Source organism: Petromyzon marinus, chromosome 3, assembly GCF_048934315.1.
Source record: "Petromyzon marinus isolate PM22_M1 ecotype Great Lakes invasive population chromosome 3, UKy_Petmar_22M1.pri1.0, whole genome shotgun sequence".
In the NCBI taxonomy this organism is placed as follows: domain Eukaryota; kingdom Metazoa; phylum Chordata; class Hyperoartia; order Petromyzontiformes; family Petromyzontidae; genus Petromyzon; species Petromyzon marinus.
In genome coordinates this window covers 15,686,537-15,710,493 of record NC_133669.1, presented here as the reverse complement: position 1 = coordinate 15,710,493, position 23,957 = coordinate 15,686,537, and the positions used below count along the sequence as shown (strand labels likewise).

Sequence of the window (23,957 nt, the reverse complement as noted above, 5' to 3'; positions counted from 1 at the left end):
GTTGGCAGCCATCTCCTGGCTGTGCCTGTCCCTCGGCTGCGTCAGTCAACCTCATTGTATCGTGTCAGATGGAAATTAACCTGTTGCAGCTATGGAAATCTTTTGAATTACATTGTCAAAGAAGATAAAAGAGCACCTCCCTGTAACATTGCAAAGTGGGGAGACAAAAAAATCGCAGCCCCTGAAGGTCATCAGCGATTTCACTGCTGGCAAAAGGGCCTCCGCTCAAGCCAACTTCTTTAAGAGGGTCTTTGGTCCGTTCCTCCACGTTCGCCACTGTTTCCATGTGTCGGAAGGGGTGGTGGTATCCACACTTTACCCAGCCACACGACTCACTGCGGCGTTATCCAGTTTGCACGCAACGGTGGACAGGCCGCGGTGTGGAGGTGGGGCTGGTGGTTGCAGGGCGATTTCATTGCGAAAATTTCCGGTTCGGGAGAAGGAGTCGAACGTCAGGACGAATCTTCGCGTGCTATAAACTGTTACAACCGTGGCAGCTTGATTTGGTTTGCGTAACACGATTGGAACACTAATTAATTGATTATTAACATAACAGGCGTCACCGCACAACGCCGCGTTATCCAAATCGCAGATGGCACGGGCGACCCCCCCCTCCTCCGCGGGTCACCGGGGCCGCTCCGATTGGTCGGCGGCGATCACACGTGCTCCGGCTGGGCCAATGACGACGAGGGACGAGCGTGCAGGCGGAGGTCACTTTGAGGCCTCGCTGGCAGTAGGGTGAAGTTTTTTTGGTTTAAACCGAGACGGTTTTGTTTATATAAAATACAACACAAACAATACTTTACTCTCAATTACCACGACAGTCAACTGCGATGTCTGCGCGCGGCGACGGCTACGCGGCGGATGATCACAGGCAAAGCGCGCACGGAGGCGAACAGGTTCGCGTTGTATAAGAGCGTGGGACTTGCGAGGGACTCGTGGGGCCGAGGCCTGGTTCACTTCGCTCCCCGTGATGGAGACTTGCAACTGATATATTGTGGTTACTGAGACTGTGGTTGCTGATACACTGTGGTTACTGATACACTGTGGTTACTGAGACTGTGGTTACTGAGACTGTGGTTGCTGAGACTGTGGTTACTGAGACTGGTTACTGAGACTGGTTACTGAGACTGTGGTTGCTGATACACTGTGATTACTGATATACTGTGGTTACTGAGACTGTGGTTACTGAGACTGTGGTTGCTGATATACTGTGATTACTGAGACTGGTTACTGATACACTGTGGGTGCTGAGACTGGTTACTGAGACTGTGGTTACTGAGACTGTGGTTACTGATACACTGTGGTTACTGATATACTGTGGTTACTGAGACTGTGGTTACTGAGACTATGGTTACTGAGACTGGTTACTGATATACTGTGGTTGCTGATATACTGTGGTTACTGAGACTGGTTACTGATACACTGTGGTTGCTGAGACTGTGGTTACTGATACACTGTGGTTACTGAGACTGTGGTTACTGATACACTGTGGTTACTGATACACTGTGGTTACTGAGACTGTGATTACTGATACACTGTGGTTACTGAGACTGTGATTACTGATACACTGTGGTTACTGAGACTGTGGTTGCTGAGACTGTGGCTACTGAGACTGTGGTTACTGAGACTGTGGTTACTGATACACTGTGGTTACTGAGACTGTGGTTACTGAGACTGTGGTTACTGAGACTGTGGTTGCTGAGACTGTGGTTGCTGAGACTGTGGTTACTGAGACTGTGGTTACTGAGACTGTGGTTGCTGAGACTGTGGTTACTGAGACTGGTTACTGAGACTGTGGTTACTGAGACTGTGGTTGCTGATACACTGTGGTTGCTGATATACTGTGGTTACTGATATACTGTGGTTACTGATATACTGTGGTTACTGATATACTGTGGTTACTGATATACTGTGGTTACTGATATACTGTGGTTACTGATATACTGTGGTTACTGATATACTGTGGTTACTGATATACTGTGGTTACTGATATACTGTGGTTACTGAGACTGTGGTTACTGAGACTGTGGTTACTGATATACTGTGGTTACTGATATACTGTGGTTACTGAGACTGTGGTTACTGATATACTGTGGTTGCTGAGACTGTGGTTACTGAGACTGTGGTTGCTGAGACTGTGGTTACTGAGCCTGTGGTTACTGAGACTGTGGTTACTGATACACTGTGGTTACTGAGACTGTGGTTACTGATACACTGTGGTTACTGAGACTGTGGTTACTGAGACTGTGGTTACTGAGACTGTGATTACTGATACACTGTGGTTACTGAGACTGTGGTTACTGATACACTGTGGTTACTGAGACTGTGGTTGCTGAGACTGTGGTTACTGAGACTGTGGTTACTGAGACTGGTTGCTGAGACTGTGGTTACTGAGACTGTGGTTGCTGAGACTGTGGTTGCTGAGACTGTGGTTACTGAGACTGTGGTTACTGAGACTGTGGTTACTGAGACTGTGGTTACTGAGACTGTGGTTGCTGAGACTGTGGTTGCTGAGACTGTGGTTACTGAGTCTGTGGTTACTGAGACTGGTTACTGAGGCTGTGGTTACTGAGACTGTGGTTACTGAGACTGTGGTTACTGAGACTTGCTACCGATATACTGTGGTTACTGAGACTTGCTACCGATATACTGTGGTTACTGAGACTGTGGTTACTGAGGCTGTGGTTACTGAGGCTGTGGTTGCTGAGACTGGTTACTGAGACTGTGGTTACTGAGACTGTGGTTACTGACACTGTGGTTACTGAGACTGTGGTTGCTGAGACTGTGGTTGCTGAGACTGTGGTTACTGAGTCTGTGGTTACTGAGACTGGTTACTGAGGCTGTGGTTACTGAGACTGTGGTTGCTGAGACTGTGGTTACTGAGACTTGCTACCGATATACTGTGGTTACTGAGACTGTGGTTACTGAGACTGGTTACTGAGGCTGTGGTTACTGAGACTGTGGTTACTGAGACTGTGGTTGCTGAGACTGTGGTTATTGAGTCTGGTTACTGAGACTGTGGTTACTGAGGCTGTGGTTGCTGAGACTGGTTACTGAGGCTGTGGTTACTGAGACTGTGGTTACTGAGACTGTGGTTGCTGAGACTGTGGTTGCTGAGACTGTGGTTGCTGAGACTGTGGTTGCTGAGACTGTGGTTGCTGAGACTGTGGTTACTGAGACTGTGGTTACTGAGACTGTGGTTACTGAGACTGGTTGCTGAGACTGTGGTTGCTGAGACTGTGGTTGCTGAGACTGTGGTTACTGAGACTGTGGTTGCTGAGACTGTGGTTACTGAGACTGTGGTTACTGAGACTGTGGTACTGAGACTGGTTACTGAGACTGTGGTTACTGAGACTGTGGTTACTGAGACTGTGGTTACTGAGACTGTGGTTACTGAGACTGTGGTTACTGAGACTGTGGTTACTGAGACTGTGGTTGCTGAGACTGTGGTTATTGAGTCTGGTTACTGAGACTGTGGTTACTGAGGCTGTGGTTGCTGAGACTGGTTACTGAGGCTGTGGTTACTGAGACTGTGGTTACTGAGACTGTGGTTGCTGAGACTGTGGTTGCTGAGACTGTGGTTGCTGAGACTGTGGTTGCTGAGACTGTGGTTGCTGAGACTGTGGTTGCTGAGACTGTGGTTACTGAGACTGTGGTTACTGAGACTGTGGTTACTGAGACTGGTTGCTGAGACTGTGGTTGCTGAGACTGTGGTTGCTGAGACTGTGGTTACTGAGACTGTGGTTGCTGAGACTGTGGTTACTGAGACTGTGGTTACTGAGACTGTGGTACTGAGACTGGTTACTGAGACTGTGGTTACTGAGACTGTGGTTACTGAGACTGTGGTTACTGAGACTGTGGTTACTGAGACTGTGGTTGCTGAGACTGTGGTTACTGAGACTGTGGTTACTGAGACTGTGGTTACTGAGACTGTGGTTACTGAAACTGTGGTTGCTGAGACTGTGGTTACTGAGACTGTGGTTACTGAGACTGTGGTTACTGAGACTGTGGTTGCTGAGACTGTGGTTGCTGAGACTGTGGTTGCTGAGACTGTGGTTGCTGAGACTGTGGTTGCTGAGTCTGTGGTTGCTGAGACTTTGGTTGCTGAGACTGTGGTTGCTGAGTCTGTGGTTGCTGAGACTGGCTACTGAGACTGTGGTTGCTAAGACTGGTTCCTGAGACTGGTGGTAGGGAGAGACTGGTTACTGAGACTCGCATCAGGGACAGATACTGGTTATGAGACTGGTTGGCTACGTACGGTGCAAAAGAAGTTCAACATATGCACGTGGTGTTGGGCAAGAGACTGGTTCTAGAAACCGTGATAGGAACGGACTGGTTTCAAAGACTGGCAACAGGATTTTGTTACAGAGACTGGTTAGAGACTTTGGTTATAGAGACAGAGCCTTGTTGTTGCTTGCATTCTAAATCTGGTGTATACTATCAGATGTAATACTTGTTCAGCAATAATCACGACAAATTCATGCTCACCGTAACTCTTTAACAATGATATTTTAACGAAGGCTCTTAACAGCAGCTCTTGTGCAGCGTAACAAACTTCTAATGCCACTACGGCAATGTGAAAACTAGTATGTTTCAATGCACCTTTATCCATCTCTATAATGTGGTGAATCAATGATTCTGTTCAACAAATCAATTGAATTTTGTTTCTATTATATGAAGCATCTAAACCTCAATTTGTATATCTTAATGCCAATTTTCCAGAACATTAAAAAAAATTCCCTAACTGAAAATATCCTAAACAAATCAGAGCCTTGACATAATTGCAATGATTATCGTGGAAGATGATGGCTTTTGTATTAATCCAAGTGTCTTGGCAGAAATTGCTGTTTAAGTTATTAACTTGGGTATAGAGATTTTCCTCTTCAATACATTGGTATACTTGCTGTTGATTCATTTTTTTTGGGTTCGTCACATGGTAGTTTTATGCCAAACTTTTTGTAGTTTTACAACAAACTTATTCACAATTTAGCCATAAATCTACCGCGTTGCCTAACCTGTGTAATGTGTGCTGTTGTAGCCTTCAAGCGGATGTGTCCATTTTTATTGACCCATGTCACTTAATTTTCTGTCGGATGGTACACATGCAGTGTGGATGCCTGAAATACTTGCTGATAATAATCATGAGCAACTCCCGTGTAAGCTAAAAGGAGTCGGGTGGGGTGACACACGTCTAAATTGACTCAGCCTTAAATGAGTACCTGGTGCGATATCTAGTAAACAATTTGGCAGACAAAGGTGGCTGGTCATGGTACTGGGCATGGTACTGGCCACACTTGCCCCAATAGCCTGTTGAAGGCTATATGGGGGGTCTTTGTGAGTCAATTACTTGTGTGTAATGATACTTATAAGTATGAGCTGGTGAGTGAATTTTCCATCCTATGTTGTGTAGGCTTTTCAAGCAAATAGAGGATATATTCCAACAGAAGAAGAAAGGCAAGTCTTGCAGGAATGTAAAAAGGACAGCATTTACCGTGGTACGTGTGAATATAAGAATGTTTGTGGGTTTAAGGTGTATAGCAGTGTCAAAGTGGTTCACTGTGCTACAGTTGTGTAGTGTAATTCCTTAATCAGCACCTAACTTGTAGAGTCAAAGGTGATCACACTCAGGATGTATTCAGTTTTCTAAAATTATGAATCCATATGAGATTTATTTTCCTATAAATATTTACGTTTGGCAAGTTCATTTTGAGATCAATTCAAGGCTCACCGTCTACTAATTCAGCTCAGCCCAAATTGTGTACCTGGATTAGTGTGATAAACATCAGCTGTGGAGAGACACAAAGGTAGCTGGCCATATTCCCACCTAGGACCCCATTCTAACCTGGTCTGGAGTTTGAGATTCTGCTGCTGAACCTGGAACATGCTCCTAATAGGTGGAGTTTACCACCAGCCCCACCAAAACGAAGCACCTGCCTGGGTATTTTGTATCATCCAATACTCCACCCCCTCAACTCCCCATAAGTGATGGGCCAATTTTGGAGAGAGTGGAGAGATTTCCATACCTGGGTAATGTGCTTATGACCAACTGCAGTTTGGCAGCAAAGGTCTCACTCCGAATAAACCTAGTGGCATCTTTTGTCAGCTCCATGAATCTGAGTGGAGGCTGTGTGGTCTGTTATTCCACACAAAGCTCTGGCTCTTCTGCCTACAGTCATGCCCTCACTTCTCTTTGCTTGTGAAATGTGGACCCCTCCATTGGAACATCTGTACCAGTTTGAAACTTTCAGGCTGGCCTACCTATGATCCATCCTGGTTTTAACCAGGCTGGATTGTGTGAGGAGCTCACAGATTCTTAATAGATCTGGACACATTCCCATCAATTCGCTCCTGGAAGGCAATGATGCTTTGGTTGGGTCCTGTAGCCCGCATGCCCAAGCAGCTTCTGTTTGGCTGGATAGAGAGGACTAAACAGGTGAGGCATGGGCTGGGGACTGATGCGGTACAGGAGGATGTGGATCTGAGTGGACTTGCCGAAGACTTGTACAAGCGGTGACAAGATCAACCTCAATGGAGGAGGCTCGAGACAAGGACTCTACTGGGTAGCTGGAGACAGGCACCCTGCAACAACAATGGAGGGCAGGGCAGAGGAGTGACGCTCGCAACAACGAGTGGAGTGCCGGGCGGCTAAAATGTAGCAAGGGGACACAGGTGGTGCATCTGCCAATGATCTCAGTCAATCAACCCATGGTACCTGGGTCTGCCCCGTGACCTCCTGTCAAAGAACCTTCAACACTTCACATGGCCTCGGTACACCTGGCCTGGCACAAACACTATGGTGACTTCACTTCCGATTAGTGGCGAATGGAGGCTGCTGTTAGTGTTGTAATGTGTGTGCATTTGTATCTGGGTATATTATGCATATGTATGCTTATTGGGGTGTGTATTTAATGTGTGTGCATACATATGTATCTGGATATATGTGTATTATATACGTATGTATATTTGGGTGCATATATAACAAGTCTACCTGTGTGTGTGTGCAGCGGTCCCATTGTCGTTGGCAGCCATGGCTGGGACTCACTATCTGGTCTCCATCGGGCGGCTGTCACCCTCCCCTCGTTTTGGCAGCATCCCCAAAGTATTTTGTATGTGCTTCAGTACCCCAACCATTTCGAGCCGACTTACACTAGAGAGGATTTATAATTTAACATTAATTAATGTTCGTATAATGTTTTTGATTTCTCAAGTGAAAATATTTTTTAAAATTAATTTTTGCTTCATAAATTGTACTTGATTTGGTTTGGCGTTTGTAATTTTGGTGAGACTTATCCTGGTTGCTTGAGTTCTCACCCTGTTAAACAAAATAAGCTTGAATCTTTCTCAGCTTCCACCTATGGAATTCTTCCTCAGCAGTGTCTCCCATGGTTAAAGAAGCAGCACAGAAAGCAAGCAGCTCTCACCTTTCAGATTGTACTTTTTTTGTTATGTTTGTTCTTTGACACCAATTTTAAGTTAACACGTAGGTTTATGCTGACAATATTACGATTCATAATAGATTGTTGGGTTATACCACAGTGACCTGGCATAAATGTAGAAACATATTTTATGTCAAATGTATAATTTTACCACCCTGTTGACATTTTTCATATCATTTCCTATGTTTTTTAATTCGGCGTCAATGTAGGGACGCCCTAGCGGGTACCATAGTGGGATGCCTGACTGTAACTTTAAATGTATATTTTCGTTATTGAACTTCAAGCTTGTGTCAGAAGCCCAGGACATACAGCCTAGGTAAATGTCTATAACATAACAGATTAGTTAGCTTAGCATATTTAAGCTAAATGGAGACGTGTGTGTGTGGTTTGGGAGTAGTGTTGCAGTGGTTATCACGCTGAACTATGATTCCGTGACATACATTCAATTCCATCCGTGGGTCACATCAGTGTCAAATGATAGGTAAACCTGTGTCGGGCTTCCGCCTAGATTGACTCGGCCTTAAATGATTGACCTGTTGCAGTGTGTTAAACTTCAGCATTGGAGACAGATGGCCATGTATGGTTATGGTTACATCACTCCCTCATTTATCATTCCAGCCTTAATAGATCTTCAATAACAGCCCTTACCTCAACAGCCTATATGATCATATCTGGATCTTTGTCTTTTTTGTGTGTGTAGTTGCTGGAATGTTTGGCTACTTCATTGGGCGCATCTCTTACATTGGTGTGTGCCGTGACCGCATCATGCGTCTGGAAAACTCCCCTCTGGCCAACGCCATGAGGACAGGGGGTAAACTGGGACCTGCCATGTTCCAGGAAAAGTCCACTGGGTGCGACACTCACTCGATCAGACTTAAAGCAGCACCCCATATGAGGCAACTAAGTTGACACATTCTCAATTCGCACACACATAGTTATTCCAGAGGCAGTTTTAAGGTGGATGCGTAAACTATGCACATTTAAAGACAAAAGCATGGGACATCGACATGGCTGAGAAAGGCATGGCCAAGTAAGAGACAGCTGAGACCCAAAACACTAACGGTTAAGACATACTGAAGAATTGCACTTATACAGCCAACGTAGATAGAGTGCATGGCTGAAGATGAAATATGGTGCAATTTTCTGGCAATCGTATTGTCTAAAACAATTATTATATCCATGTTGCTCTACAACTTGGAGACATGTTGCATTTGAATCTGCATTATATAATTTAGTTTAAGAGTAAAAATACACACAAAGGTGATTTCTGTACATAAAATTACACTGCTTTGTTTCCAGCCTACATATCTGAGTCAGTATGTCCCTGCCCAATTTTCTTACATTTGCGATTGCCTGTGTGTGGCGGCACATTTCTTTGTATTTATGTCTGTATGTGTGTGTCGTGAATATGCAGTGTGGGCTCAGAGTCATCTGTGTCCGAAGATGTGGACATACCTGTGCTGGACGCGTACGTCCCGTATGACCCAGGTGATGTCATGCTCACAGCATGGCTAGCAATGGTGATAGTGGTGGTGGTTTTGTAAATGCTCATCCTACACATGATGCTGACATTTCTGATGATACTGATGACAACGTTAAACAAGCAGTTAATACTATTGTTCGTAAAGATGCAGAGAATGATGGTGATCATTCAGATTGGATTTATGATGTTTATCGTAGTGGTGTGGGTAATTATAGTTGGTGGTGATAATTTGTATGTTAGTGATGTTTAATGCTAAATCTAGTAATATGAGAACATTCCATCATTAGCGAAAGTGATGAATATTATATTAATTGTAATACTGGTTGATGGCAATAATGTTGTCCCAATTATTGCTGCTGCCAATGATGTTGATTGTGTTGTTGTTGTTTGCAGAAGAGGTTGTAATTGCTGACCAAAAGGTGACAGAAGCCTTCCCGCAACTCAATTCTCTTGACAGTGGTGAGACTTCCCATCCTGGATGCCATCTCCTCTCATGACCCACAATGAGGGTGAAACTAGTGCGTAGAAACTAGTGCATAGTTGACATAGAGGTGTAACAATTTATACATGTAATTTAAAAGAAATTTGCAATTCAGAGGTGAGATTGAATAAAAAAAAGTTAATAATTTTTGTCACATTTTTACCATCTCTGAATAGTTTTTCAATCTGAACACAAAGATAGCTGGCCATAAGTGGTGCTGAAACCAATGCCACCATTTGCATTGCTGTCCCTTCTTAGACGTTGCTAACAGCACATCACGGTCTGCTCTGGATAAAAGGGGAATATTTTAATGGTTATGTGATCTGCTTCGATAAAATTTGTACTGTTTTGTCAGAAGGCAAGAATGATTGCCCTAAGACAAAACAGGCTCTCAGACTAGATGTGGAATTTTTGCGAGGCAATTTGACCTTGTATTGTATGTGGATGTGGTATGCACTGTATGGGTTATGTGCGGGCAGCTAAAGCACAGCAAGTTGGCACGGTCGAGGTCACAGGTGGTGCATCTGCCAGTCATCTCAGTCACCCCATTGCACCTGCGTCTGTCCAGTGACCTGCCAGCGGGCCTTCAACATTTCACGTGGCCTCAAAGTGGCAAAAGCACTATGGTGACATCACTGCCACTTAGTGGAGAATGGCGGTTGTGGTGTGTGGATAGGGTATGCACTGTATGTGATATGCACTCTGTATGGGGTACGTGTATGTAGGACGTGTATGTGGCATATGGTGTGTTTGTTTATATATGTGATATATACCGTATGTGTGATATTTGTTTTTGTGTGTGAATCTAGATCAGCAAACACGTGCCTACCTGTCTTATGATCAGCTGAGGAGCCAGAACCGTGATAACTTCGAGCAGTCACGGAGACAGAACATGCCGCCCACAACCAGGCCACCCCCTCGTCAACCTGACACCAGCGCAGGTACTATTATATCATCACAACCTCGCACCTCACCTACATGTACACAAAGACTATTTTTAGCGACCTATGAAGGCTGGCACGGAATACAAGCGACTGAGGAGCCAACATCACACTCGATTGCCCTTGTTTCCCCATTGCTGATGTTTACACACTGCACCAGGTCAGGATTAGTCAACCTAAGGGAGGCATAGGACTGATTCAAATAACCACCACGGATGTTAGCTGTGGGCTAGGATTGAACTCAGGTTGCCGGGTGTATGGCACAGTGTGCGTAACCACTAAACTACTGAACTCTTTGGGTCTTTCGGTCAAGTCACGTAAATAGAAATAATCGATCACAGCGTTTCGATCGCAACACAAGCAATCGTCTTCAGGTGAGAGAGAGAGAGAAAGCTGCTGAGACAAGGTCTTATATAGGCCTGAGATGGGTGCATCAAGGTAGGTGGGTGGAGCTAGAGATGGCCTAACCACAGAAGCTCGGGTAGTGGACACCCAGCCTGTCAATACAAAGACATCCAACCTAGTAATGAAACTCAGAGTCAGTTAACATCGGTAGAAAGGATGGAAACATCATAGCAAGTTAAGACTTTACCTGGTTAATCACGTCCTTCCAATGATTGCTCAATTTGTACCCGTCTTCTCGGTTGAAGTTGTGTCTATATATATCTGGATGACTTCATGAACAAATCTTAAATGATAGCCAGTAGGTTTGCAGAGTACCTTCGTCTTGTAAAAATTAATATCGTGTGAGCCCACAGTATTAAAACAATGATCAGCCACGACCGAGGTATTGGTCTAAACTACTGCTCCACCAAACACATAAGCACACTTGCAATCTACATATATACACACATATCACAACACGCATAGAAACATGCAAACACAAATGTAACATTTACATATATAGTTCAACATGTATTAATATAACCACACATACAATCACATAATGGACACAACCACCAATTAATAGTTGCATCCATGCACTTAGGAGTACACTTATACAGATGTGTAACATATTTGTATCAAGAACTGTGGTTAAACCTTGTGCTAAGACAAATGCATGAATTCTGTTAATCCTTTCCTTTCTCTTTGCAGTGAAGAAGAATCAGTATGGAGATGAATGGGAGGAGTGATGGATGGGATTAAGTGACAATTCATCAAATTGCAGGGGGTGAACCATTGCATGGCTGGAATATATACGTCGCACACATGAATACGACCACACACATACACAACTACTCGTACACCTACACATACACACACACGTAGTAACACATACATTTTTATGCTGTATATATGCAAACACTTGTTAGGCAGTGCCATACAGTATATCCACGTAAGTGAATACAGCACCCCAATGTGTCCTATTGCTTTTACATATGACATGTGCATGCATGCACCCACACATGCGCACATGTACATGCACTTAATCATATAATTGCACCTCTATGGTATATGCGACACGGTACAAAAAGTTCTGAGTCTAGTACAGAAGAAAATATAAAAAGACCATTTATATTACAGATACATTTGGGTGTATTCAGACAGCTAGGGGACCACATTCTAGATTGCTTTGTTTCTATGCTTGGATGCTGACAGTCAAAAATCAAGAATCGTACTGTCGTAAAAATATTGACGCTGAAGAACACTAATTGTGTGAATGAGACTGCGTGAGCGTAGAGCAAATGTGTTTTATGGCAGAACAAATACGCATTTTATGACAGTACGAACTCGTCTTGAAAGTGTATGGGGACAATGCATCATTGTGCAGAAGTTTGGTGCTGGGGCTACAGAATGTATTTATGGCAGTGAGATTCTTGGAGATAACGCCAGGTCAGGGTAGCCTGTGACTGCAGTGACTTGTGAATATATCCAGTCTGTGCAAGACGTGGTTTGAAAAACAACTGTGTTACTTCTAGATTTGAAGCTTTCGTGACTGCAAGGATTCATACTCTTTGTTTTTTTTCGGTAAAGTCACGTAGGTAAAATAAAATAAATGAAAACTAAATTAAATCACGACGTTTTTGATACAGTTAATTTTGCTGTCTTTTCCAACTGAAGACGGAAACTTGTGTTGCCTCCGAAACGTCGTGATTTAATTTAGTTTTCATTTATTTTATTTTAACTGTGTTACTGTTGTACATTTAGCTGGCAGCTTAGGCACGAGTGTGGGATCGGGAGAAACGTTATGGCATGATCATATGGGGAATGAACAAGATGTGGGTCCTCAGAATGCTGACATACGACACCAAGAGGGAGTGTCTGATAACGTCTAATGACAATGTTGACCTCGTAAACGGAGACTGGGACAAGTCTTAACAGGCACTTTTTCATGGAGGAGCTTCCACATCCTGCCTTTCCTCCAGATCAAGTAACCAGTGACTCACATGTTTCTCAAATGGGACGAGGCTGTTTGGAAAGTGTTTGAGGTGAGGTGACGCATCTGTGGATGAACCTGAAAGGGCTAGAAGAAAAGTTATTTTTGGAGGAATTCGAACATCTGAAATGATGTTTAAATAATGTTTTTTTGTGTACTGTGTACTATATATATTAGGCTTAACTGTACCATCAATCACTTCATATACAAGCAACCACATTCATACACTCATGCGCAACACATACAATATAAGCATCAAAACATGGAAAATATTTGTTGACCAGAGAAATGATGTCAATTGTGTTTAAAAGACATGGAAATAAACACTTTTAACAGTATGAGTGTTTAATTCATGAACGGTACAAGCTTAAGGACAAGTCTTTCAACCTGCCATTTTACCATGTAGGTAGACCTTTGACATTTGTTATCTCAATGTAAGTTCAGGGATGTAAAAACAATTGACACTTGGAATGGTATTCTGCATTTGGTCAACTTGGCCTTCAATGTTTGTGATATTGTTTGTTAACAGCACTGGAATGAAGGTGGCTGCCGGGTATACTGGCCACACCATTCGCTTATGCAGTCTGCTGTCATAGGGTGCTCACTTTTATTCTCAGAATATAATAAGTCCAAAAGGGAATATTTGTATATACTAGGGCTGAACGATTTGTGGAAAATATCTAATTGCGATTTTTCCGACATTGCGATTTGATTTGCGATAGAAAAATTGAAGTCAAGCTTCAGTTCAATATTCACTGTGTAATAGATTTAAAACGTGTAGAGTAGTGTGACGTCATGCCATGGGCGTTGTAAGGTGTGATGACGTCATGTCATGAGCGCTGTAAGACGCCGAGAACGGGTGGGGTCCAAGTGAAAGGGAGGAGCTGCCCAAGGGGTAATTAAGGGGGACCCCGTGACGAGGGGCGTGGTCGTTGTGGGAGCCCGGAGTGTGAATTGGCTGCAGGAGGTCTCTCCCGCTCGTGACCGCACGGTGTTGGCTGAACCCCCGTCCGGGGTGGACGAGTGGGAGAGCCGAAGAGATAGCCGAGAGTAGGGCTCGAAGAAGTCTGTGAGAATCAGCTGAGAGTGAGTGGGGTTCTTCTCTCCTCGGCCGGGCGGCGTTGGATGAACCCCCGTCCCGAGTGAGAGAGCCCAGGGGATAGCCGAGGTTAGGACGAGAGGATACCTACCCCTGGTGTGAGCCGAGTGTTTAACCCGTGTTTAATAAAAGGCGAAAGCCCTTACAAGAAGTTCTGTCTCCACGTGGTTCTACGACAACACGTGATGGAGCATTACCACGTGATACCATCAAAATATCAACTGCTCTAATGCAAGGATGAGAACTTAAATATATGAATTGCTTCCAACGTAGCACAATGAAACATAGAACAATTAAGTTAAATAAAGAAAGTTATAACAAAAATAAAACAATTCCAATAAGTAGCATGACTTTTCAAATTGCACAGCCTTTGCAATTTACTAATCGCATTGTATCAAATTGCGATTTCGATTTGAAATCTATTAATTGTTCAGCCCCGAGTAACTATCTAAATGTAGCACTCCCAGTCACCTGTAAAGGCGAGCCCTAATTATTTTTGCATGCATCTTATTTAACAGGTAAGACCCACTGAGCTATTTCGCTTTTTCAGAAGCAACCTGGCCACAAATGAAAGCTCTACGAAGTGGCTGATGTGGTAATGTACGGAAGCCAACTACTCTAAACGCATGTTTTAAAATGCGGGTCACCGAAGGACACGGAGAAAAATCTATACGACCACGGGGAAAACATGCAAACTCCAAATATACAGGTTGTCAGGGTTTGGATTAAGCCCACGGACCTGTGTTGTGTCTAACATGCATGGAGACGCGCACACACTGTACGTTGGAGGCAACACGCTTAATAAACAAACTGAACACTCTTGAGTGCGCGAGCTAGGTGTGGCTATCTGTCGCGATGTGCGTGTGCGTTAGGGGCCGTCCATAAATGACGTCACGCGATTTTGGACGAATTTTTTACCCCCCTCCCCCCTAGTCACACAGCATCACAAAAAGTCAGACCCCCCCCTCAAATATGACGTCACAAAGCTCTGCCCCCCCCCCCCCCACAAATAATAAAACATGCTTCAAATCGCTTTAAACTATTGTCATTGTAGTGTACAACTGCAGTCACGAAAGCTTTAAATCGAAATTTAAGTAGAACGGGTTGTCTATATTTATTTAAAGTTGCGCATTTTGATATGACGTCACATTTCTCAACCCCCCCCCCCTCGTCACACATCGTCACAAATGTATGACACCCCCCACCCCTAGGTGCGTGACGTCATTTATGGACGGCACCTTAACTAAACGAATGGGCAGTCTTGACTGGGATTCGTCAGGCAGCACACATGCTGCCTGACGAATCCCAGTCAAGACTGCACGACGAACGAGGAGCGAAGAACTTCCAGTTGATCCCCACAAAACGAGACCCGAATCTCTCTCGGCCGCTTCCCCTTCACGTCCCTGGCACGCGGCCTCGCTCCGCCCTCGGCCACGCCCCCTGCTGTATCAAGTCCGGAGCTCCCGGCTCCCGGTCACGTGTCCCCCAGAAACCGTGGCTGACGCAACAACGCAATGACCTCTATTTGTGTTTCTACACCTGTACACCAGGCGAGGTAGTTAACAATGTGTTGTCCACAAGTGGTTTAAATGGCTTAATCAGCCCCCAATAAGGACAAGGTGCCCCATCCTTGGCAGATAAACAGTAATAACGACAAGTCAAGTGCTGTTAGCACCTATTAAGGCCTGCACAGCACATTCTGGTGTCTATCATGGATGTCCACACTCTGGGTCAGCATTTCTCAACCCGTTCTGCACCCCCCCAAAGCAGGTAGCCCCCCAATCAAGTGGTCTTGATTGGGGGGCGACCATACCAATAATGTTGAAAGCCACTGCTCTCCGTACTCATTTCAGTAAGGACCAATGCAGATGAAGACTTGAATGTGGAACTGAAGAACCCAAATTCCAGGATCCAAGTGCATTGTGCTAATATGCTAGAAAAATGTGTACATACAGTACATGTATATATTAGTTACCATTCTAGAATTGGTGTAGCCAAGGTGATGTAATGTAGATTGCGACCCGTTTTGAAATGGTAGACCTCATGGCTAAGGGCCATAGGGTATGGCTTTACACTGGTTTATACAGTGGTGTTGTGGAACATGGTTAGCAGCAGACATAAGCACAACTCCATTTTTCCACCACATATAACACAATGTTTCAGTCTATCAGCTTCTTGGTATTGCAGAGCAACATGTTTCAACCAGCATTTGTTGAAGCATGCAAACTGGACCGGTTTAGATCTGGGTGTCGGCAGAATCACATTTATACGAGATCCTCTCTCCATTAATATCTAGTAATCCAGCAGGATGTTTAACATGCCTGACTGCTTATAAAACCCAGGTCAAAAGCAGTCCAGTATTCTGGCTTAAACAAAGTTGCCAGGTGATGTTGGTCTGGAGAACCAATAGACTAAGAAATATTTTATTGACAGAATGGAGTCATGTTTATATTTGCTTTTAATTTAACAACTCATTTTGTTCCATGGACAAAAAAATGCAAAACTGTACACAGAACTACCGTTTTCGCACTACACAATTGAAACATTTACAGAACCGTTAATTTTACATTTATCATTACAAATTTTATACATTGCATTTTTGTTCACCATTATAAACAAATTTAAAAAATACATTATTTAAATAGAAATGTAAATATCACAAATGAAATTAATATGTACACGTACCAAATTAATTCGCAATATTTTGATTGAAATGGTCAAATAAACTACAGTGTCTATTTCTTCCTCGTCTGTGCCAGTCTTTGAGAGGGAAGCGGTTTCGTGTTAAAAGAGTGATTGGTCAGAAGACCTCATAATGGGTGGATATTGTTTACAGTCTAAGGGTTGACGTTTATGCTTAGCCAGAGGACTTTTGGCTGTAATCAGAATAGAGAGCTTTGTAAATAAGGATGCTACACACTAACTCTTGTAGATATGCACGTAAGCTGTTTCCTGCTGCCCAACATATGTTTGAAACTTAATGAGAACGAAAAATACATTTCGGTGATATGTCACAGTGACATCAACAGAGTGCAATAGTGATGTTCCTGACATGATTTTCAAATCTGTTAACTCGTTGGCAAAGCTTAAAATGTATCTCGGTGTGGGAAAATGCCTACTTCTCTGGGACTGGGTTGCATCTTATAGGCGGGCTGAAGCAGCTGATGTTTAATCTAAAAGAGGCAGCCTCTGATCACAGTCAGAAGGGTCAGCCATTATTGATGAGTCTGGAGAGTGGCTGGGTGGCTCGTTGTGCTCCGGGCTTATGACCGCTGGCGTCAACGGCCGGAGGTGGGGGTACGTGGCGAGGAGGAGGCCCAGCGCCGCTGCCACAACAGCCGCCACAGAGCCAAAGGCAATGCGGGGCCCTGCTCTCACGTAGGCCTGGGCCACGAACATGGGGCCGAGCACACGTGCCAAACTCCCGCTTGCGGTCAGCCAGCCCATGAATACACCCTGCGTGCTCAACAAGTACACATGCACACACAAATGTATAGAATTGGAGGTGGTGGAATTATGGTTGTTAATTTTGCTTTAGTGTCACCAGTGTAGAAAACGATGTAAACATCTATTATCGGTTTGCCACACATTTAACATTTTCTCAAGCAAAGTCCAACACCACAGATACAATATTTCAGTTTCATTCTTCAATAAATATCACTTGCATTTAAATCCTCAGGACAAAAAAAGAAGTGACAGCTCACCGATGTTACAGAACATTTGCATTCCTTATGCAAGCAGATATGTATGGATGCACAGATATGATATTGGGTCTGTACACATCAATTAAATATGCATGCATACTCTCAATGTTTAAAGAACTCATTCTAGGCTGGGTTTACCTAGGAGAGACTTTATCAAGGTCCAGATGCCATTTACTGCTGCTGTTGTACACTCTGAACAAAAGCTGCTTTTCGCCGTTAAGTGGCATTGATGATGACACGGCGGTTGTGTCAGGCTAGGTGCATGTTGAGGCCACGTGGAGTGTGGAAGGCTTGCCAGCAGGTCGTGGGTCAGACCCAGGTGCCATGGGTTGACTGAGATGACAGGCAGATGCCCCACTTGCACCCCTATGTTAATATGCTGCATCTTAGCTGCCAGATTCTCCACTCGTTGTGAGCATCGCTCCTCTTCCCTTGGTGGAGGGCGACTGCCTCCAACTGCCCAGTAGCGTCCTTCACGAGCCTCCTCCACAGAGGCCGATCGTGATACCCCTGGTACCAATCTTAGACAAGTCCACTTAGTCCACATCTTCCTGTACTGCATTAGTCCATCTCTTCTCCATCCTGTGCTGCGCCCGTTTAGCCCCCTCTATCTGGCCAAACAAGCTGCTTGGGCATGTGATGGCTGGGCATGTGAGCTACATGACCCAGGTAACGTAGCCGTGCCTGCCAGAGGAACTAACTATTAGGAATGTTTCAGGATCTTTCAAGGATATGTGAGCTCCTCACACAAGCAGGCCAGGATGAATATTTCAAACCAGTGCAGATGTTCCATTCGTGGCCCACGTTTCACAAGCATAGAGAGTAGGGATGGCATGACTGTGGCCAGGAAGAACCAAATCTTTGTGTGGAGCAAGAAACCAGATAGCTTGTGAGACCTCTCCTATCAAACTGGAGTTGGCCATAACCACACTACCCAGGGATGTAAATTTTTCCACTCCACAACTGCCCCATTACTCAAACATAAAGACACACATACATGTGTACACTTGTATAGCCTTAACAAACTGTTGGGGCAAGTGTTGTTAGCGAGCGCCTCTGAAGGTCGGCACGGCACATTCACACAAATGCACACACACTCCCGCACCTGTGGTCTGTCTCCGAGAATCTTGGAGTAGAGTGAGTAGGTGGTGAGGGTGCACAATGGGTACCCGGCCCCAATCAGCACAAGGCCACAGATGAACTGAGCCAATCTGAACAGGAGACATGGGGAACAGTGACATTGGGCTGGACATATTGAACAATAAGGACACACGCATATGGGAAAAATATATTGAATACACAGGACATAATACACTGTCCATGGGTTTTCACTTAGCGTTTTCTTTTTCTAAATGTGCTGTTTCTTTAAAAATGTATACCTTCAAAATATATCCGACTCTAGACTATGAGATATATATATCCTTATGTTTAAAGAAATACATATACAACACATTGAATGATAATACATTTTTACATGTCCGAATGGATTATTTTACCTGCTACCAATTGTAAACCTAGGACATTTCAACGTTCTGTTCTGTAGTACACAGGAAAGGGAATATATGAGGAACACAGGATCCGTGAAACAAACGACGAAAATAACAAAGTGACCATATTCAACAGTTTTAATTCTGTCTAGATGTAACTAGTGGTAAGATCGGCCCTTAAAGGATGTTAAACAAAAGCCCACAACATCGAGTCCAGGGTAGTTTCCCAATTCCAGGATACTAGCCTCAGCTACCTGTAGGACTGCCAACAAAAATTGTAACACCTGGCCTGATTGGCTGTCACCTGATGACGGGGACGTGCAGGCACCAGGGCTGGGAGATGAAGGGACAGCCCTGACCACTTCCATCATCTGATCTCAACATCTGAATGAACTGCTCAAGAGCAGGGCCGCCTTCTCTTGGGGCGATAGTGGATAGACCGGTCAGGGAGGCTGTTGTTGAAGAAGGTGACTCTGTGATGTTATCAATGGCTGATGGAAAGACAACAAGGAGAGATGTATGGTTTAATGCACTGGAGAGAAAACATGTTATAGTAAGCTGAAAAAATGCTGTCATGGGTTTGTGTGTAAAATAATCTAATCATGGAATGAGAGACAGAAATAGAGGGTACTTACGGTTCATGAACATGTAGGGAATGGATGGGAAGGAATGGAGTGGCGAAGAAGAGAAAGGGCAATAGAGAAGAGGTAAGCTTTAAGAGAGAAATGGTAGGAGGTTATGTAGGGGGACTGCTTAATGTACGGGAAAGTTTATTCCAGTGGAGGGGTGCAAGGAGGGAGAAGGACTGAACACAGAATTGGGCACAGGCAGAAGGAGGGACAGAAAGAGAAAGAAGATTGTGAATGAAGAAGATGAGTAGGGACATGGAAGGAGATGAAAGAGGCAAGATAAGGTGGGGCAAGGCCATGAGGTGGGGCAAGGTGTTCGGTATTTGAAAATACAGCGGTAGTAAACGACAAGCCAGTGAAGTGGAGGAGAGACGCAGTGTGAGTGTTGAAGGGAAGATTGAAAATAACTGGTGCATAAGTATTTTTAATCTGTTGGAGGGGAGTGAGAGCAGAGGCAGGGATAATAAAAATAAAATAATTACATTAGTCCACATGGTTTAAGATCAGCAAATAAAAATTTTTTTGGTGGAAGAAATTTAAATAAGAGGATGATTTTTCCTGATGTTGAATAGATGAAAGCCGCAGATGCGAGTAGTAGCGGATATGTGGGTGTAAAAAGTAAGGGAAGAGTCAAGGTTGACGGCAGAGGAAACAGGAGTGAGAAAGAGAGGAGGGAAGATGGTTGGGATGGGAGGTGAAGAGTGAGAGACCAGATTGAAAATTATTGATGCTTTCGAAGGATTGCGAGTGAGTGAAGCACCTTCCAGGATTAGATGGCAGCCAGACGGGAGGAGATATGAGAAGAACGGTCATGAGTAATGAGGGATATAAGAAGATTTGGGTATCGTCAGGAAATAAATGAGGAAAGCAGAGAGGGGATAATAGATTGAAGAGGCGAAATATAGAGATAGAATAGTAAGGGACACAAAACCGAACTCGGCAGAACACCGACACTGAGAGGGGATGGAGGGGATATAGTATGATTGAAGAAGACTGAGGATGTGAGAGAAGAACGGCAAGACTGGAGCCAAGAGAGTGAGCGTGTTTGATTGAGGTGGGCATATAAGTTTGAGGGAGTGAATGTGTGTGAAAAAGTGTGAGAGAGATAAAGTGTGCAAGGGGGTGTGTACGAGAGTGTGAATGTGTGGGACTCGGTAAGAGTGCGAATAAGACTTGAGCTAGTGTAGTGTATAAAACGCCAGATACTTTTTGAGTCTTTTGAGTAATTTTCCCTCCAATTTTGACACGAAGCAAGCATATATTTCAGGAGGTAAAATGCAACATTACCTTGAAATCTTTAGCAATGTTTCTAATGTACAATATTTAATGCTAACTTATGAGATATGCATTGACTAGAGAAGTGGAGTTTAACTACAATGTTACAAGGGTAGAACAAAAAAACCCAAGAATATTCCCAAAAGGAGTCTTTCAACAATGTTAAAATTCCAAAACAAAATAAAACAAAAAAATCAAGGAGTCCTCCTTTACCGCTTTGGTGTCAGTTTTTTTTTCTCTCCTCCGAACTCAATGCTGTGCAGCAAAATTGCTATGCATTTTATTACGCATTAAATTTAAACATCAGGTGTGATTCATACTTCAAATTCGTAAAATACCAAAGTACGCGGCTTATCTGAATGTGGGAATTAAGTTGAAGTGTGGTGCTATCAATGACGGTAGTAAGGTTGTCAATGGCCATGAAGATATAGATGGTGACGACTGTTTATAATTGAGGGTTCGGTGGTGATGGTGATTACTGAGGTCCTCTCACTCTGCCAGGCGAGGGGAGGAAGTTGATGACCCCAGGGAAGCAGCACAAAATATCCGGTGAGAACGAGCACCAACCCAACCACCAACAACAACCGCTCGCCTAGCCTGCAACAAAAACAGCAACAACAACTATTCCAGCCTGCAACAACAGCAATCACTCTCCCAGCCTGCAACAACCACTATTCCAGTCAAAAACATTAACAACCATCTTCCCAGCCTGCAACAATAACACAACGTTTCACTCGAGAACACCTTCTGACACGATGTTAAGCAGAAACGTAGACTACTATTGTCATTTTGATTTAAAGCTTTCGTGACTGCAGGGATTCATATTCTTGGTTCTTTCGGTAAAGTCACGTAGAAGGGAAACTTTACTGAAAAAACCAAGAATATACTATTGTCATATTTGATATGGAACTCTTATTTTATAACAACTTTTACCTTCGCATAACCAATAAACCATTATCACCACATCACTATTGTGACCAATATTGTCACTGTACTAACACCACCATATTTATCATCACCATCAGACTATTACCAACATCTTTGAACCACCATGATCATCAAACCAACAGCCTCACATCACCATCATTGCCATTCACCGTGGGGTGAGGGGCTTAGCAGCCATGAAGACCCCGATGGCCTGCAGGCCCAGGCCAGCCAGGAGGAGACCATCGTAAAGCACGGCCTGAGCACGGGACCATGCAAACATGTGCATGCTGAGGGGTGTAGCAATTCTGCGCATACACACACAAAAACACACATCACATCACCCACACATCAAATACACATGCAACACAGACATACACATATCAAAGACACTCGCACACAAAACATACTCACACACGCAACACACAAATATATCAAAGACACATACGAAACACACAAGTGTGTGCGAGTGTGGATACGTACGTCTCAAATACCGTGAAAATGAAGAGAGTGACAAAAAAGAGAATGTTGGAAGTGATCACGGCTAACAGGTTTAAGCTCATCCGCGTATCTGTAATACAAACACACATGCAGATATCTCATATGCATACGCAATGTGTACATGCAAATTTACTCCTCACATATATACACTGTCTCTCGCGTGCATTACTGGTCTCCGACGATACGTTATTCTTATGAGCACTCTCTCTCTCTTCACTTCAAATATAAAGAATCACCTATTTTTTCTAAGGATACGTTCAGTTTTCTTTTTCAACATGTAATTCACCCGTGTTGTTGTGGCACGAGTTGATAATTTTAATGAGACACAATTGGGAAGGCCTTCATCCAAAAGTGGATTAACCCTGCCTGATGATATGTATACTAACATCAGACTTAAAGATCGATTTTTAGCCTGATGGACACAGATACAACGTACAAATATTCCCTGTATAGCCTATATTGAAAAAATGCTGTTAGTGGGTTCCTTTTAGTGGGCACCATGGGGGTGGTATGGCCAAACCTCAGCTTGGCACCTTTGTCTCCGAAGTTCTGATATTTATAGACTGCACTGGATGCTTGCTCATATAACGCTGAGCTACACAGGGGCTGCCAAGGACCAGTTCAGATATCACAACCACTAAAATGAGCCATTGCCAGGAATCGAACCTTGGTTGCCAGGTTCATAGTGCAGTGAACTAACCACTACACCACCATTTCCTCACATACGTACACATTCCCACAATGACACCAACACACAAAGACAATCACACACGGATACATGAAAGCTCTTTGTGGAGGTCTCCACAGAAACCAAAGTGACATCACATCACAGGTGCACTCATTCAACATAATAACTCGGTTTAATCTGAGGTTTGAGTCCAGATTCAAGTCCAGGATCTCAGTGGTTATGGGGCCAGTGATCTTTACATGTCAATTTTAAACCCTATGTATCAACTAGCAATCTCTACAATGAATAATTGTGACTCTCACCCGTATCAGCGGAGCTGTTGTCTGTTTTCAATTTTTGTTCCCTGGGGAAGAGAAACACGTGCACATATCAATATCCAAGATCATTCTTTCAGGCTACTGAACTAGCGAGCACATCACAGCAAAACCTCTCAAAGCCAAAGGAATTTGAGAAAGAGTCTCTCCGGTTACAGTGCATGTACTGAATACTTTAAATAAGCAAATGCTGTAATACATAAATACAAATGTTATATATTTACACACAGGTAACACTTCGACCATTTAAATAACAGCATAACAATAATAATAAACGACATATGTATCACGTAATATTTTTTTTATTTCATGATGCAACAAAAAATGATTGCTGTTATGACTGTTTATTCTTAATCGCTTACCATCACCCATCATGATTGAGAGGTGTAAGACTAATGTGTGAAGTGTAAAGTTGAAGATTCATAAGGCTGAAGATTTTCTGAAGGGCCGGAATAATTTATTATTTATTTGTAAAATAACGTTAAATAATATAAATGTTAAAAAACAACAAAGAAGATTCATCAGAACACAAGCCGCCCAAGTGAACAAATAATTGAATTGCATACAACAGACAAGTGCATGTGTACCACACATAGCTTTAGAATTGCTAGCTCA

The 23,957-nt window shown here is 43.6% G+C and overlaps 2 protein-coding genes across 10 annotated transcripts in view; one reads left to right on the top strand and one right to left on the bottom strand.

The window, feature by feature from the left end:
- Window positions 1–661: 661 nt before the first annotated feature.
- LOC116955115 (OCIA domain-containing protein 1-like) lies at window positions 662–13,059 on the top strand. Of its 2 annotated transcripts, none has more exons than XM_032976110.2 (8): window positions 662–899; window positions 5,414–5,498; window positions 7,008–7,109; window positions 8,140–8,290; window positions 8,854–8,927; window positions 9,316–9,381; window positions 10,213–10,344; window positions 11,440–13,059. In XM_032976110.2, exons 1-8 carry the CDS (start codon window positions 834–836, stop codon window positions 11,475–11,477), a joined length of 714 nt encoding a protein of 237 aa, XP_032832001.1. In that variant the 5' UTR covers window positions 662–833; the 3' UTR covers window positions 11,478–13,059. The 2 variants fall into 2 exon arrangements, with proteins under 2 accessions (XP_032832001.1, XP_032832027.1); XM_032976136.2 differs by having other exon boundaries at window positions 664–874.
- Window positions 13,060–16,260: 3,201 nt separating this feature from the next.
- MFSD8 (major facilitator superfamily domain containing 8) overlaps window positions 16,261–23,957 on the bottom strand; it is a 38,676-nt gene continuing 30,979 nt past the window's right edge. For 7 of the 8 annotated variants that reach the window (XM_076074866.1, XM_076074868.1, XM_032976087.2 and 4 more), the window contains exons 7-13: window positions 23,331–23,371; window positions 22,323–22,410; window positions 22,013–22,147; window positions 21,409–21,512; window positions 19,316–19,502; window positions 18,630–18,735; window positions 16,261–17,276 (exon numbers count right to left, since the gene is read on the bottom strand). In XM_076074866.1, the coding sequence (XP_075930981.1) occupies window positions 16,989–17,276; window positions 18,630–18,735; window positions 19,316–19,502; window positions 21,409–21,512; window positions 22,013–22,147; window positions 22,323–22,410; window positions 23,331–23,371 (949 nt within the window). In that variant the 3' untranslated portion in view covers window positions 16,261–16,988. Of the gene's footprint in view, window positions 17,277–17,334; window positions 18,736–19,315; window positions 19,503–21,408; window positions 21,513–22,012; window positions 22,148–22,322; window positions 22,411–23,330; window positions 23,372–23,957 lie in introns of those variants that run through there. The other variant, XM_076074860.1, reaches the window with a different exon arrangement.